Source organism: Triturus cristatus, chromosome 9 (assembly GCF_964204655.1).
Source record: "Triturus cristatus chromosome 9, aTriCri1.1, whole genome shotgun sequence".
In the NCBI taxonomy this organism is placed as follows: domain Eukaryota; kingdom Metazoa; phylum Chordata; class Amphibia; order Caudata; family Salamandridae; genus Triturus; species Triturus cristatus.
In genome coordinates this window covers 1,268,366,179-1,268,384,016 of record NC_140592.1, presented here as the reverse complement: position 1 = coordinate 1,268,384,016, position 17,838 = coordinate 1,268,366,179, and the positions used below count along the sequence as shown (strand labels likewise).

Sequence of the window (17,838 nt, the reverse complement as noted above, 5' to 3'; positions counted from 1 at the left end):
AACTCTGCCTGTTCCCAGCGCTGCCATTGACACCCTGGGCCTTATTGGTGAGCCCGGGCGGAATTCGCAGATTGCCGTTATGCGGAATTCCACGAAGTGCAAAAAAAACCCTCTTCCGCGCTACGTGGAGCTCCGCAAGCGGCGGAGTGCATTAGAAAAATGCAGTTCGCGATAATTTTCAGCGTCGGGTGTTTGTCCACGCTGTGAAATTATAGGGAACCGCACCATGCACAGTGCAAGCAGGCACAAGCGGGCGCTGCTTCGTTTTTGCCACTCAATTCGATTTTCTATTTGAACTGCAGTTTTCTCAACATGCGCGGTCGTGAGCATAGGGCGCCTACCCGCATTGAGAAATCCGACTGCCCGCATTGAGAAATCTGACTGCCCGCATTGAGAAATCCGACTGCCCGCATTGTGAAATCTTGGTGGGAGGTTGATTTCCCTCACTCACGCTTGCCAACTTGGCGTTGATGAACACGAATGAGGAAAATCTCTCCGGTAAGTGGATTTTCCTACCTTGCGCTCGCCAACTTGATGCTGACGAGTGCGAGCCAGGAAAAAAACTCCACTCCACTGAGCGGAATTTTTCATAACTCCGCACGGTCTGCGTAATGTAGAGTGTGGAAAACTCCGCAAATTCTGCGAATGGAGCAGAGTTTACCACCCAGACTTACTTATTATGAGTTGGGCAGTTAATTCTCACCTGTGCGTAAACCTCTGTTTAGCACTGAGTTACAATTATGAGTTGTTAGGTACTCAGCGCATCCGGAGCTATCCGATGTGTTAAATAACCTTTGTTAAAATGTGGCAGGTCAAAGCTGTTGAAATTTAACGTGGGAGAAGCCTAGAGTATTTACCGTATCATGTGGATTTTGGTGTTTTAAACACAACAACCTACATGTAGCCAACAATTCACAAGGTGGTGTTTGTCACACTCGATAAATAGCGTATCTCACACTATGGCTATTTCTCACTTGCAATAAAAAGCATCTAAGCTTGTAACCAGCCCTATGTGTGATCTTGAGCAGGGTGTGCTCAGGGCCACCCCGAGTCTGCATACATCAGTGATACTCAAAGTACGGCCCGGGGGGCGCATGCGGCCGTCCTGACGTTCACACACGGTCAACAGCTGATTCCATGGCTTATATCTTCTTTGGTGGGGCCACAGCACCATGGCTTCGGGAGTCAGGATAGCCTAACCCCCCCAGGGTGGCACTTTCCACTGTGAGCCTACGTCAGACCTCCTGACTGATGAAAGAGAAGCGCTATACACCAGCTCTAGCGCCCTCTGCCGTCTCTGTGTGAAGAAACATAAACAAGCGACACGTGACTCTGAGCCCTGCTGTCCCAACCCATCGATTCCTGGGAAACTCTACCCAATGTCAGCCGAGAGCTGCCAGTGACTGCCCGCCAACTGCGCACGCGCCTCGAGGAGGACTTACCTGGGACAGACCTAGGTAGATAGACACCGTCTCCGAGATGTACAAAAACTTCCCTTCTTGATTGAGAGCAAAAACAAATCCATCCAGGGACTGTGGGGAAAAGAAAGACCAGGGTGAGTGGAGACACACGGGAACGTGACGGTACATTGGGGGAAGTGACATCATATCAGGGGAAGTGACGTAACACCAGGGAATGGAATGATACTTCAGGCAATGTGACATTATAAACAATAACCAAGTAAAAGCAGGAGACATACGGCAACATAATGGTACGTTGGGGGAAGTGACATCATATCGGGGGAAGTGACGTGACACCGGGGAAGTGACGTGACACCAGGGAATGGTATGTTACTCCAGGCAATGTGACATTATAAACAATAACCCAAAACAGGAGACACACGGCAACGTGACGGTACATTACAGGAAGTGACATCATGTCAGGGAACGGGGCATAAACCAGTGAATGTGATGTGACACCAAGGAATGTGACATTATAAAACATACTTTAGTCAGAGCAGAAGACACAAGGGAACGTGACGCGAAATTGGGGAAAGTGACGTCATATCAAGGACAGTGACAATAAACCAGAAAATGTGACGTGACACCAGGAAAAGTTACATTACACTAGAGAAGGTCACATCATATGATGGCATGTGACATTACATCAGGGAATGTGACATTACATCAGGGAACGTGACATTACATCAGACAATTTGCCATCACATCAGGGAACGTGACATTACATCATGGACAGTGACCTTCAACCAAGGAATCTGACGTTACATCAGGGGATGTTTAACTACAAAATGTGACATAGATAGGCTGGGAGTAATTTTAACTACGCTGCATTAATTGGAGTACTTTTGGTAACTGTGTGCTACTTTTTGATGCAGAATTCCAAGTATTAAAAAGATTACACCCACTCGCGTAATTAAGAGTACGTTGGAGTAAAAATCCTACCACGAGAGCACATCTAGCGAGCGCGAGGGGCTGCCCACGCTGCTGCGCGCTATGCTTGCATTTTGGCGCAAGGTTGCATGTTGCGCTAGGAAAGTATCGCTAAATGCCGGGAGTGAGTTGGGGGAAAATCCTACCCAAGTACACATTTAGCGAGCAGAAGCGGCTGCTCGCGCTGCTGTTCGTGTTTTGTTGTGTTTAGCGCAATTTCTTAGCGCAAAATGAATCCTTTGTCCATTTTGGATGTGAGGGTTCATTTTTGGGGTGAGAAAATAGCGCTAAATGCAGAATTACTCTTCATGCATACTTCTGCATAATGTCACAGAAATTGTATGTAATTCCATGTGATTACACTACACGGAATTACGTGGGTGACTCCCACCCCAATTATAAGCCATCATTTAGTCAGAGTAGAAGACACAAGGGATTGTGGCTTTACATCCTGGAATGTGACATTACTTCAGGGAATATGACTTTACATCAGGGATTGTGGCTTTACATCAGGGAATGTGACTTTACATCAGAGAATGTGACATTAAACAACAAAATGTGACATTATAAACCAGACTTCAATCAGAGCAGAAGACACAAGGGAATGTCACTTTACATCAGGGATTGTGACTTTACATCAGGGAATGTGACATAACACCAGGGAATTTGGCTTTACATCAGGCAATGTGGCTTTACATCGGGGAATGTGACTTTACATCAGGGAATGTGACTTTACATCAGGGAATGTGACTTTACATCAGGGAATGTGACATAACATCAGGGAATGTGACTTTACATCAGGGAATGTGACTTTACATCAGGGAATGTGACATAACATCAGGGAATGTGACTTTACATCAGGGAATGTGACTTTACATCAGGGAATGTGACATAACATCAGGGAATGTGACTTTACATCAGGGAATGTGACTTTACATCAGGGAATGTGACATAACATCAGGGAATGTGACTTTACATCAGGGAATGTGACATAACATCAGGGATTGTGACTTTACATCCTGGAATGTGACATAACATCAGGGAATGTGGCTTTACATCAGGGAATGTGACATAACATCAGGGAATGTGACTTTACATCCTGGAATGTGACATTAAACAACAAAATGTGACATTGTAAACCAGACCTCAATCAGAGTAGAATACACAAGGGAATGTCACTTTACATCAGGGAATGTGACATAACATCAGGGAATATGGCTTTACATCAGGGAATGTGACATAACATCAGGGAATGTGGCTTTACATCAGGGAATGTGACATAACATCAGGGAATGTGGCTTTACATCAGGGAATGTGACATAACATCAGGGATTGTCACTTTACATCCTGGAATGTGACATAACATCAGGAATTGTGACTTTACATCCTGGAATGTGACATAACATCAGGAATTGTGACTTTACATCCTGGAATGTGACATAACATCAGGGATTGTGGCTTTACATCAGGGAATGTGACATAACACCAGGGAATTTGGCTTTACATCAGGGAATGTGGCTTTACATCCTGGAATGTGACATAACATCAGGGATTGTGACTTTACATCAGGGAATGTGACATAACACCAGGGAATTTGGCTTTACATCAGGGAATGTGGCTTTACATCAGGGAATGTGACATAACATCAGGGAATGTGACTTTACATCCTGGAATGTGACATTAAACAACAAAATGTGACATTGCAAACCAGACCTCAATCAGAGTAGAAGACACAAGGGAATGTCACTTTACATCAGGGAATGTGACATAACATCAGGGAATGTGGCTTTACATCAGGGAATGTGACATAACATCAGGGATTGTGACTTTACATCCTGGAATGTGACATAACATCAGGGATTGTGACTTTACATCCTGGAATGTGACATAACATCAGGAATTGTGACTTTACATCCTGGAATGTGACATAACATCAGGGATTGTGGCTTTACATCAGGGAATGTGACATAACACCAGGGAATTTGGCTTTACATCAGGGAATGTGGCTTTACATCCTGGAATGTGACATAACATCAGGGATTGTGACTTTACATCCTGGAATGTGACATAACATCAGGGATTGTGACTTTACATCCTGGAATGTGACATAACATCAGGAATTGTGACTTTACATCCTGGAATGTGACATAAAATCAGGGATTGTGGCTTTACATCAGGGAATGTGACATAACATCAGGGATTGTGACTTTACATCCTGGAATGTGACATAACATCAGGGATAGTGGCTTTACATCCTGGAATGTGACATAACATCAGGGATTGTGACTTTACATCCTGGAATGTGACATAACATCAGGGATTGTGGCTTTACATCCTGGAATGTGACATAACATCAGGGATTGTGACTTTACATCCTGGAATGTGACATAACATCAGGGATTGTGACTTTACATCAAGGAATGTGACATTAAACAACAAAATGTGACATTATAAACCAGACTTCAATCAGAGCAGAAGACACTAGGGAATTACAAGGACATTACACTGGGGAACCGCAGATTACACCGGGGAATGTGACATCAAATATGGGAATAAGACCTCAGAGCAAGGAATGGGGTGGTACCTTCCCCATTAAGGCAGTGCAAGAATGAGAGCCGGGGGCAGGGACTGTGGTATCACAGACACACCTGTAATGACACTGCAAGAATGAGAGCCGGGGGCAGGGACTGTGGTATTACAGACACACCTGTAATGACACTGCAAGAATGAGAGCCGGGGGCAGGGACTGTGGTATTACAGACACACCTGTAATGACACTGCAAGAATGAGAGCTGGGGGCAGGGACGTGGTATTACAGACACACCTGTAATGACACTGCAAGAATCAGAGCCGGGGGCAGGGACTGTGAGATTACAGACACACCTGTAATGACACTGCAAGAATGAGAGCCGGGGGCAGGGACGTGGTATTACAGACACACCTGTAATGACACTGCAAGAATGAGAGCAGGGGGCAGGGACTGTGGTATCACAGACACACCTGTAATGACACTGCAAGAATGAGAGCCGGGGGCAGGGACTGTGGTATCACAGACACACCTGTAATGACACTGCAAGAATGAGAGCCAGGGGCAGGGACTGTGGTATCACAGACACACCTGTAATGACACTGCAAGAATCAGAGCCGGGGGCAGGGACGTGGTATCACAGACACACCTGTAATGACACTGCAAGAATCAGAGCCGGGGGCAGGGACTGTGGTATCACAGACACACCTGTAATGACACTGCAAGAATGAGAGCCAGGGGCAGGGACTGTGGTATCACAGACACACCTGTAATGACACTGCAAGAATGAGAGCTGGTGGCCGGGACTGTGGTATCACAGACACACCTGTAATGACACTGTAAGAATGAGAGCTGGTGGCAGGGACTGTGAGATTACAGACACACCTGTAATGACACTGCAAGAAAGAGAGCTGGGGGCAGGGACGTGGTATCACAGACACACCTGTAATGACACTGCAAGAATGAGAGCCGGGGGCAGGGACTGTGGTATCACAGACACACCTGTAATTACGCTGCAAGAATCAGAGCCGGGGGCAGGGACTGTGGTATCACAGACACACCTGTAATGACACTGCAAGAATCAGAGCCGGGGGCAGGGACTGTGGTATCACAGACACACCTGTAATGACACTGCAAGAATCAGAGCCGGGGGCAGGGACTGTGAGATTACAGACACACCTGTAATGACACTGCAAGAATGAGAGCTGGGGGCAGGGACTGTGAGATTACAGACACACCTGTAATGACACTTTAAGAATGAGAGCTGGGGGCAGGGACTGTGAGATTACAGACACACCTGTAATGACACTTTAAGAATGAGAGCTGGGGGCAGGGACTGTGGTATCACAGACACACCTGTAATGACACTGCAAGAATGAGAGCCGGGGGCAGGGATTGTGGTATCACAGACACACCTGTAATGACACTGCAAGAATCAGAGCCGGGGGCAGGGACGTGGTATTACAGACACACCTGTAATGACACTGCAAGAATGAGAGCCGGGGGCAGGGACTGTGGTATTACAGACACACCTGTAATGACACTGCAAGAATGAGAGCTGGGGGCAGGGACGTGGTATTACAGACACACCTGTAATGACACTGCAAGAATGAGAGCCGGGGGCAGGGACTGTGGTATCACAGACACACCTGTAATGACACTGCAAGAATGAGAGCCGGGGGCAGGGACTGTGGTACCACAGACACACCTGTAATGACACTGCAAGAAAGAGAGCTGGAGGCAGGGACTGTGGTATCACAGACACACCTGTAATGACACTGCAAGAATGAGAGCTGGTGGCCGGGACTGTGGTATCACAGACACACCTGTAATGACACTGCAAGAATGAGAGCTGGGGGCAGGGACTGTGAGATTACAGACACACCTGTAATGACACTTTAAGAATGAGAGCTGGGGGCAGGGACTGTGAGATTACAGACACACCTGTAATGACACTTTAAGAATGAGAGCTGGGGGCAGGGACTGTGGTATCACAGACACACCTGTAATGACACTGCAAGAATGAGAGCTGGTGGCAGGGACTGTGAGATTACAGACACACCTGTAATGACACTGCAAGAATCAGAGCCGGGGGCAGGGACTGTGGTATCACAGACACACCTGTAATGACACTGCAAGAATGAGAGCCAGGGGCAGGGACTGTGGTATCACAGACACACCTGTAATGACACTGCAAGAATGAGAGCTGGTGGCCGGGACTGTGGTATCACAGACACACCTGTAATGACACTGTAAGAATGAGAGCTGGTGGCAGGGACTGTGAGATTACAGACACACCTGTAATGACACTGCAAGAATGAGAGCCGGGGGCAGGGACGTGGTATTACAGACACACCTGTAATGACACTGCAAGAATGAGAGCCGGGGGCAGGGACTGTGGTATCACAGACACACCTGTAATGACACTGCAAGAATGAGAGGAAGGGGCAGGGACTGTGGTATCACAGACACACCTGTAATGACACTGCAAGAATGAGAGCCGGGGGCAGGGACTGTGGTACCACAGACACACCTGTAATGACACTGTAAGAATGAGAGCCAGGGGCAGGGACGTGTTATTACAGACACACCTGTAATGACACTGCAAGAATCAGAGCCGGGGGCAGGGACTGTGAGATTACAGACACACCTGTAATGACACTGCAAGAATGAGAGCTGGGGGCAGGGACTGTGGTATCACAGACACACCTGTAATGACACTGCAAGAATGAGAGCTGGGGGCAGGGACTGTGGTTTCACAGACACACCTGTAATGACACTGCAAGAATGAGAGCTGGGGGCAGGGACTGTGGTATCACAGACACACCTGTAATGACACTGCAAGAATGAGAGCTGGTGGCAGGGACTGTGAGATTACAGACACACCTGTAATGACACTGCAAGGATGAGAGCCGGGGGCAGGGACTGTGGTATCACAGACACACCTGTAATGACACTGCAAGAATCAGAGCCGGGGGCAGAGACGTGGTATTACAGACACACCTGTAATGACACTGCAAGAATGAGAGCTGGGGGCAGGGACGTGGTATTACAGACACACCTGTAATGACACTGCAAGAATCAGAGCCGGGGGCAGGGACGTGGTATTACAGACACACCTGTAATGACACTGCAAGAATGAGAGCTGGGGGCAGGGACGTGGTATTACAGACACACCTGTAATGACACTGCAAGAATCAGAGCCGGGGGCAGGGACGTGGTATTACAGACACACCTGTAATGACACTGCAAGAATGAGAGCTGGGGGCAGGGACTGTGGTATCACAGACACACCTGTAATGACACTGCAAGAATGAGAGCCGGGGGCAGGGACGTGGTATTACAGACACACCTGTAATAACATTGTACAAATGAGAGCTGGGGGGCAAGACTGTGATATTACAGACACACCTGTAATAACAGTGTAGACATGAGAACTGAGGCAGGGACTGTGACATTACAGACACACCTGTAATAACAGTGTAGACATGAGAGGTGGGGCAGGAACCGTGCTTTTACAGACATACCTGTAATAACAGTGTAGACATGAGAGGTGGGGCAGGGACTGTGATATTACAGACATACCTGTAATAACAGTGTAGACATGAGAGGTGGGGCAGGGACTGTGATATTACAAACACACCTGTAAAAACAATGTAATAAAGAGAGCTGGTGGCAGGGACTCTGAGATTACAGACACACCTGTAATAACAGTGTAGAAATGAGAGCCGGTGGCAGGGACTGTGGTATCACAGACACATCTGTAATGACACTGCAAGAATGAGAGCTGGGGGCAGGGGTTGTGCCTGTGACATCACATATACACCTGTAATAACAGTGTACAAATGAGAGCTGTGGGAGGGCCGTGGCATTACACCCCACCTGTATATTGCCTCTTCTCTGTCTTGATAGGTCACTTTACCTTATGAAATTGAAGCACAAGAAAGATGTTTGTATCATTACAGAGAGATGATGCTACAACTAAGTGGTGGGCGAAATTTGCGCAAATTATCGGGAAATTGCGCAAAATCTCCGCGAGCACGCGGAACTTTCACAAAGATGCGGAGATTGCTTTTCCCGCCCATTCGTGATGTGTTTTTGCGTGCTCGCGGGGAAATATATCTCCAATTTGCCCATGCGGTCGCTAAAGGGCGCGGCCATCTTGCTCGCAATGCTTATTTCCTGTTCCGGGTCGAATGGCGTGTTCACGATCGCAATGACGTGTTCACGATTTCAAACTCTCGCGGGATTACGCGACCGGCTACCAACAGTCCAACATCTCGTGGCGCACGCGAACGGATAGAAAAACTCATCGGCGAATGCAGGGACCCGGTAAGTCACGACCGCACGCGTGAGAACGCATTTTTAAAACGCAAACAAGAAAAATACTTCCGTTTCGCGGCAGATTGCGAACGTTTTGACATTTTCACGCTCTCCGTGGAACACGAAAATGTCAAATATCGCAAATTCCGCGAGCGGAACGAAATTTACCACCCAGGCCTACAACGCCTCGAAGCCCGCGAGACGCCATTTGCTCAGCGCATGCTCGGATACTGGTCAGGAACTGGGGAGTGGCATTTGCAGTCGATTTGGACATATATCAACTATTATTTAAATTAATTGCGATTCCCCAATGGGTCCGCAAAGATTTTTATAATGTATTAGAATATAATTGAGAAAGATGCTTGCTTGGTCATAAACACGTTTTGTTTTATTTCATTTTTTCACAGGTGCTGAAAGGTTCGCTCCTGATGAGGGAATAAAGAGATGGTGGAATGTTCAGAGGACAGATTTGAGAATAATGTGAAAAGGGCTAAAGTGTGTGAAAATCTATTAATAGTCTAAATGATTATTAAATAATCATTGGAAATCCATGTCAATATTTTTTTTAATAAAATAATGATCACGCCCGATAAAGGTGCACCTTATATATCCGGATCATCAGAGAGTGAAAGCACACCCGATAAAGGTGCGCCTTATATATCCGGATCATCAGAGAGTGAAAGCACACTCGATAAAGGTGTGCCTTATATATCCGGATCATCAGAGAGTGAAAGCACACTCGATAAAGGTGTGCCTTATATATCCAGATCATCAGAGAGTGAAAGCACACCCGAAAAAGCTGTAGACCCCCTCCCCCCAAAAGGGCCCTCCATCCAGACCACATGTAGGTACACCCCAGGAATGGCTGCCAGGAGGGGCCAGGTGGGTGGCTTGCACCTACACTCAAGGCTGCTCTTCAACCGTGCCCTTGTAGGAGGGGGTGCTGCCCGCTGCCATAACGCACCTAAGCCCCCGCAGCCCACCCCTCTCATCTGCATGCCGCGCTTAGTTTGTAAAATAAAAAAAATAAAACAATCCATGAATAAAAAGTGTAATGCCAAAAGGGCTTCCAGGGAGCAGCAGTCCAAACACAAGGCTGTCTACTCTTAATGACACCCTTACCTCTTCCTCCCACCGCCCTGCACTCCTAGTCTCATGAATACCAAGGCTGCCTGGTCTGGACTCCACCTCATACCTATTTGTTCCACTGCTCTACACTCTCTGCCTCTTTATCTCACTAATTCTGAGCCTGTCTTGTCTTTATTCCACCCTATACCTCTTCATTCCACTGCTCTACACTCTCTGCCTCTTTATCTCACTAATTCTGAGCCTGTCTTGTCTTTATTCCACCCTATACCTCTTCATTCCACTGCTCTACACTCTCTGCCTCTTTATCTCACTAATTCTGAGCCTGTCTTGTCTTTATCCCACCCTATACCTCTTTCTTCACTGCTCTACACTTCCTGCCTCTTTATCTCATGAACACCAAGGCTGCAGAATCTTAATTCCACCTTTTGCCTCTTCTTTCCACCACCCTAAACTCATTGTCTTGAATACCAAGGCTGCCTGGTCTTGATTCCACCTCATACCTCTTTGTTCCTCCACCTACACTTCTTTTCTATTTATGTCATGAATTCTGAGCCTGCCTTGTCTCAATTCCACCCAGTACCTCTTTGTTTCACAGCCCTACACTTCCCTGTCTCTTTATCTCACTATTTCTGAGCCTGCCTTGTCTTTATTCCACCATATAACTCTTTTTTCCACCACCCTACACTTCCTTTCTCTCTATCCCATAAATTCTGAGCCTGCCTTGTCTCCATTCCACCACATACCTCTTGGTTACACAGCCGTACACTTTGTGTCTCTTCATCTCACTAATTCTGAGCCTGCCTTGTCTTTATTCCACCACATACCTCTTTTTCTCTGCTCTACACTCCCTGTCTCTTTATGTCATAAACACCAAGGCTGCAGAGTCTTAATTCCACCTTTTGCCTCTTCCTTCCACCACCCTACACTCCTTGTCTTGAATACCAAGGCTGCCTAGTCTTGATTCCACCTCATACCTCTTTGGTTCCACCACCTACACTGCCTGTCTCGTTATCTCATAAATACTGAGTGTTAGAAAGGATAGACGGACCGGGAGGGTCGGCCGGGGTCAGGAGGAGAGGTCTCCGGGGAGAGCCGTCTCCAGCGATCGTACAGACAAGTAACTTCCCCCCCACAGACAGATACCACACACGGATAAGGTTCAGTGTTCTTTATAAGCACTTCTTAAGGTACGGTTGAATGTTACAAAGAGGTCTGGACTCAGGGGTCCCCTCGATTCAAGTCTCTCAAAGCAGGGTAAGGGGTAGCGGGACAGTCTGTCTACCAGTCAGGTAGTTTGGATGAGATGATGATTAGCTCACAATCCTCGAGCTTAGTTGGTGCGGGCCGCGGCAGCGCCAGCAGGTCCCGGGAAGATGGTCGATGTATGGTCCGCGGCAGCGCCAGCAGGTCCCGGTGAGGATGGTCGTTACAACGGGCCGCGGCAGCGCCAGCAGGTCCCGGAAAGATGGTCGATATATGGTCCGCGGCAGCGCCAGCAGGTCCCGGTGAGGATGGTCGTTACAACGGGCCGCGGCAGCGCCAGCAGGTCCCGACGAGGATGGATGTTGTAGAAGGCCGCGGCAGCGCCAGCAGGCAGGACGATGGTTCACAGGAGCGGGCTACGGCAGCGCCAGTAGTCCGTCAAGGCTGAGTTCTCTCGGTGTCTCTCGACTCCAGGATACAACTGCCTTCCTGCTCCGGAGTTGCCCCAGTTATAGGGCAGGCGCTCTTTGATGTCCGGACCCTCGCACTTGGAGGTCGGAGGGCCCGGGATGAAGGTGTCCAGACACCCAGCAGGGGGTGGAGCCAGCGCCTGGGGGAGCTGGAGGCGATCGGCACCTGGCGGGGGAAGAGCTCTTGACACTTCGTCCTCCCATTGACCTGCCAAGTGGTCCGCTCACCTCCTGGGTGGATGGTGGTGCCGGGATGTCGGGGCCGGTCAGGCCCGGGGTTTAGGGTCGGGGCGAGGCCACGCGGCCTCGTGGTGCAGGGCCCAAGATGGCGGCTTGAACCGGCCGGGGGAGCCGGTGGGGCTGGGCCCCGTGATGAGTAGAGGTCCGAGGGCAGAAGATCCGTCGGGAGACGGGGTACGGGTGCTTTTCGTGGGTTATGCCTGGTGGGCCGGAGCTCGGGCCCTGTCGTGCGGGGAGGGAGCAAGCCCTTCGTGTGGCCTGTCCAACATGCGTCCCCCCCAGCTGAAGGCGGGGAGAGTCACCCATCTCCTTGGGGACTCTCTTCGTCGAGGCGGAAGAAGCGGGACAGGCCATCCGCGTTGGCGTGGTCTTGGCCTAGTCGGTGCTCCACAGTGAAGTCCATTCCCTGCAGGGAAATGGACCAGCGCAAGAGTTTTGGGTTCTCCCCCCGCATCTGCATCAGCCACTGCAGGGGTCGATGGTCGGTTTGTACCCGGAAGTGGGTACCGAAGAGATAGGGCCGGAGCTTTTTGAGGGCCCACACACTGCGAAGGCCTCCCTCTCGATGGTGCTCCAGCGCTGTTCTCGGGCCAGGAGACGTCGACTGATGAAGGCCACCGGCTGGTCATGACCTTCGGGGTTCAACTGAGAAAGGACGGCTCCGATGCCGTGGTCGGAGGCGTCGGTCTGTACCATGAATTCCCGACTGTAATCGGGGGCCTGGAGCACAGGGGCGGTGCATAGAGCGGCCTTCAGCGTCTCGAAGGCCGCTTGACAATCGGAGGTCCAGTTAATCCGCTTCGGCTGGTTCTTGGACGTGAGACCCGTGAGGGGCCCCACGATGCTGCCGTAGTCCCTCACGAACCGCCGGTAGTAGCCGGTGAGCCCCAAGAAGGCTCGGACCTCGGTCTGGGTGACGGGGGGCTGCCAGGACTGGATGGCAGCAATCTTAAGTTGTAGCGGGCCACCAGCCCGCTTCCCACTTGGTGCCCAAGGTAGGTCACAGACCCTTGGCCAATTTGGCACTTGCCGGCCTTAATTGTGAGGCCGGCCCGCTGGAGGGCCTGTAGGACCTCTTGGAGGTGACGGAGGTGGTCGGGCCAGTGGTGGCTGTATACAGCGATATCGTCCAGGTAGGCAGCGCTGAACTCTTCGAGCCCCGCCAAGACCTGGTTCACGAGGCGTTGAAACGTGGCGGGGGCATTCTTCATGCCGAAGGGCATGACCTTGAATTGGTAGTGGCCATCGGGGGTAGAGAAGGCTGACCGTTCCTGAGCCCTGGGTGTGAGGCCGATCTGCCAGTAGCCCGCTGTTAGGTCGAAGATACTGAGGTAGCGGGCGGCCCCCAGCCGGTCGATCAGCTCGTCTGCTCGGGGGATCGGATGAGCGTCGGTCCGGGTGACAGCGTTCAAGCCCCGGTAGTCGACGCAGAATCTCAGTTCAGGTGCGGTGCCGGGGGCAGCGGCTTTGGGGACCAATACAACCGGACTGGCCCAGGGACTGTCCGAGGGCTCGATGACCCCGATTGTGAGCATCTTGGTCACCTCCTCCTGTATGCAGGCCCGTACACGATCTGGTACGCGGTAGGCCCGGTGTCGGACAGGGGGACTGTCCCCGGTGTCCACGTCGTGCAAACACCAAGGGGTGACCCCGGGGGTGAGGGAGAACAGGGTAGCGAACTGCAGCAGGAGGTTCCGGCAGCCCTGGCGTTGCTCCGAAGTGAGGGCGTCAGAGAGCCGGACCCCGTCCACGGAGCCGTCATTCTCCTGAGTCTTCAGAAGATCCGGGAGGGGCTCGGAGTCTTCCTCTGCCCCACTGTCCGTAGCCATCAGGAGGCTGAGTTCTGAGCGCACAAAGTGTGGTTTGAGTCGGTTGGTGTGGAGGACCCGAAGGGGGTTCCGGGAGGTCCCCAGGTCGATGAGGTAAGTGACGGGGCTTTTGCGCTCGACCACTTTGAAGGGCCCCGTCCACTTATCTTGCAAGGCACATGGTTCGGTGGGGGACATCACCCATACCTGTTGTCCAGGCTCGAACTCAACGGAGGAGGCATTGTGATCATACCACTTCTTCATGTCCTCCTGGCTGGCCTCAAGGTTCGCCTTGGCCATCTCTCTGAAGCGCCGGGTCTGATTGCGTAGGGCCAGGAGGTATTTGAAGACGTCTGGAGGGGTCTTTAGGGGGGCCATCTCCCAACCTTCTTTTACTAGGCTGAGGGGCCCTCGCACAGGGTGCCCGTACAGGAGTTCGAAAGGGCTAAAACCGAGGGACTTCTGGGGAACTTCGCGGTAGGCGAAGAGGAGGCACGGGAGTAGTACATCCCACTGGCGACGGAGGGGCTCTTCCAATCCCCCAATCATCCCCTTGAGGGTGCGGTTAAAACGCTCCACTAGTCCATTCCCTTGGGGGTGATAGGGGGTCGTGAATCTGTAGGTGACCCCGCATTGTTGCCAGAGGGACTTCATGTATTTGGATATAAAGTTCGTGCCTCGGTCGCTGACGACTTCTCGGGGGAAGCCTACCCTGGAGAAGATCCCCATTAGGGCCCGGCCAACCACCGGAGCTGTCACGGTCCGTAGGGGCACCGCCTCGGGGTAGCGGGTGGCATGGTCCACTAGTACTAAGATGAACCTGTGTCCTTGTGCCGTGCGGGGGTCCAGAGGCCCCACGATGTCTATCCCCACCCTCTCAAACGGGGTGGTGACCACAGGGAAGGGTTGCAGAGGGGCTTTCAGCTTCCGACCACTCTTCCCGCTGGCTTGGCATGTGGGGCAAGATCGGCAGTGGTTCAGGACGTCGTTCCTCATCTTCGGCCAGAAAAAGTGGGTCACTAGGCGGCTGTACGTTTTATCTTGGCCCAGGTGTCCAGCCAGGGGGACATCGTGGGCCAGGTTGAGCAGAAAGTCTCTGAAGCGGAGAGGTACCACCAGTATTCGACCGGCCCCCAGCTCGGCGATTCTTTGCTCGCTGTATAGCAGGTCGTTATCCCAGTAGACCCAGTGAGTTCCGGTGGAGTCCCCTGCGTTCTGGGCGCTGGCTTGTTGGCGGAGTCCCTCGAGGGAGGGACAGGTCTTTTGTTCCTGGCGGAACTGTGCTTGGGTGGGCCCCCCCTCTTGACGCCACTGAGCCAGGTCAGGAAGGTCCTGGGGTTGCGCGTCCCCTTCGGCCGTCGGGTCTGGGAGGCTGGCCTCGTTGTCGTCTTCTACTGGGGCGACTGGGGGCGGAGGTGCTGGCCATTCTGGTTCTTCTGATCGAGGGACGGCACGGGCGGCCATGGACCGAGTGGTTATGCAGGCCCAGTCCGGGAGGCCCAGCATCCCCAGGTGCTCTCTTCTCTCAACGGTGGCCCACGGGGAACTCTCGAGGTCATTCCCCAGGAGGCAGTCCACGGGGGCATCGTCCCGGACCGTCACCTTCAACAGGCCAGAGACCCCTCCCCATTCGAATGGAACGCAGGCCATTTGACACATACTTTCAGAGTTGTCTGCCGAGCGGACGGGGCAGAGAATGTTCGGCAGGATCTGCTCGGGCTTCACCAGGTGACAGCGGACGGCCGTCACACTGGCGCCTGTGTCACGCAAGGCCTCGGCTCGCTGTCCATTAATGGTCACCCACTGACCGTATTTCCTGGTGTTAGCGGGTAGGGGAGCCCGCGGGACCATGTCTCTTCCCCCTAAGCACGCCAGGACCATGGCGGCCGGTTCCCACTCTTGCTGGGCCGGCTCATACTCCTCTGGTTCCTCCAATGATCGCTCTTCCCCCAGGGCGGCGGCAGCTACCTGGCGGGGCTTGGGTGTTTGGTTCTGCGGGCAGCTCGGGTCATTGGCGTAGTGGCCGACTCGCTGGCATCGGTGGCACGTGACGTTGGCTCGGACCCCAGGACGCCACGGGGGGTTGCCCCGACCGGCCGGAGCCGGGGTGCTGGCCACGGGTGTTGCGGGCAAGGCGTCTCTCCCTCGCCCCTGGCCCCCTCCTCCTCCCCGAGGACGGTGCTGTCCTTGGTTGTTTCTGTTCTTTTCGTGTGGCCCCCTCCGGCCCACTCGGGTGCTTTCCCATCGGTCAGCTTCGGCGGCGAGCTGCCGGGGGTCAGTCAGCTTACTGTCGAGGAGGTGCTGCCTGAGCTCGACGAAGCAGTTGTTCGACAGGTGCTCCCATACCATCAGGTGAAAGAGTTGTTCGTAGGTGGTGACCTGGCTCCCCTTTATCCAACCCTCGAAGGCACGGCTGAAATAGTTCACGTATTCTACCCAAGTTGTACCTGGGATCCGGGTGCAATCTCTGAACCTCTGGCGGTACATCTCGGGTGTGAGGCCGTATCGGTTGAGGAGGGCAGCCTTCATGTGGTCGTAGGACGACATTTGGTGATCTGGGAGCTGCAGTAGGGCATCGCGCCCCTCGTTGATAAACCTCCCCCAGAGTCCGGCTCCCCAATCACTCCGGTCGATCCGGTGGGAGGTCATGGCGATCTCGTAGGCTTTAAACCACTGTTGTATGTCGTCTTCTCGGACATACTCGCGGACAACATCTTTGGGGATGTGGACTTTTTTCTCGATTGGCCCCGGGGTGTGTGGTCGCTCAGGCACCCCCAGTTCTTTATTCTGTTTCCGAAGTTCTATTTCCGCCAGTTTGCGCTCGTGCTCGAGCGTTATTTTTTTCTCCTCCAGCTCTCTCTGTCTCTGCTTCTCTTCTCGTTCATCTCGGAGCCGCATGTGCTCGAGGTTGAGTTTCTGTTCAGCTAATTTGAGTTCCCCATCCATCTTGAGTCGTGCCATTTCCAACTCGTGCAATCTGGTTCTTTCTCTTTCTCGGATCTCCTCCTGCGAGAGGCCCGTTCCCCGCTCCTCAGGAGCCGTGGCGTTCCCCTCTGGTGTCATGCTGCTTTGGTCGGAGGGTCCGGCGACCCCAGTTTCTGTCCACGACTCTAGGGCGTGCTTTAGATCATCTTTGGTACTCAGGCCGGTGGTAGCAATGCCAAGTTCTATGCAGAACTGTCTCAGTTCGCGGTGGTTGTATTCTTCTAATTTATCCATTTGGAATTTCTCGGTGGAGTTGCTATCTTTGGCTGACATCGTGTTGTTGTCGTGGGGTGAGCTACTCTCTGTACGATTACGCGTTGATTCGGATCGCGCCGCTGGCCACCAATGTTAGAAAGGATAGACGGACCGGGAGGGTCGGTCGGGGTCAGGAGGAGAGGTCTCCGGGGAGAGCCGTCTCCAGCGATCGTACAGACAAGTAACTTCCCCCCCACAGACAGATACCACACACGGATAAGGTTCAGTGTTCTTTATAAGCACTTCTTAAGGTACGGTTGAATGTTACAAAGAGGTCTGGACTCAGGGGTCCCCTCGATTCAAGTCTCTCAAAGCAGGGTAAGGGGTAGCGGGACAGTCTGTCTACCAGTCAGGTAGTTTGGATGAGATGATGATTAGCTCACAATCCTCGAGCTTAGTTGGTGCGGGCCGCGGCAGCGCCAGCAGGTCCCGGGAAGATGGTCGATGTACGGTCCGCGGCAGCGCCAGCAGGTCCCGGTGAGGATGGTCGTTACAACGGGCCGCGGCAGCGCCAGCAGGTCCCGGAAAGATGGTCGATATATGGTCCG

The 17,838-nt window shown here is 52.1% G+C and overlaps 1 protein-coding gene across 1 annotated transcript in view; it reads right to left on the bottom strand.

Moving 5' to 3' along the window:
* NPAS3 (neuronal PAS domain protein 3) overlaps positions 1–17,838 on the bottom strand; it is a 1,680,342-nt gene that overhangs the window by 585,206 nt on the left and 1,077,298 nt on the right. The window contains exon 4 of the mRNA XM_085627416.1: positions 1,443–1,532. Within this exon, the coding sequence (XP_085483542.1) occupies positions 1,443–1,532 (90 nt within the window). The remainder of the gene's footprint in view (positions 1–1,442; positions 1,533–17,838) is intronic.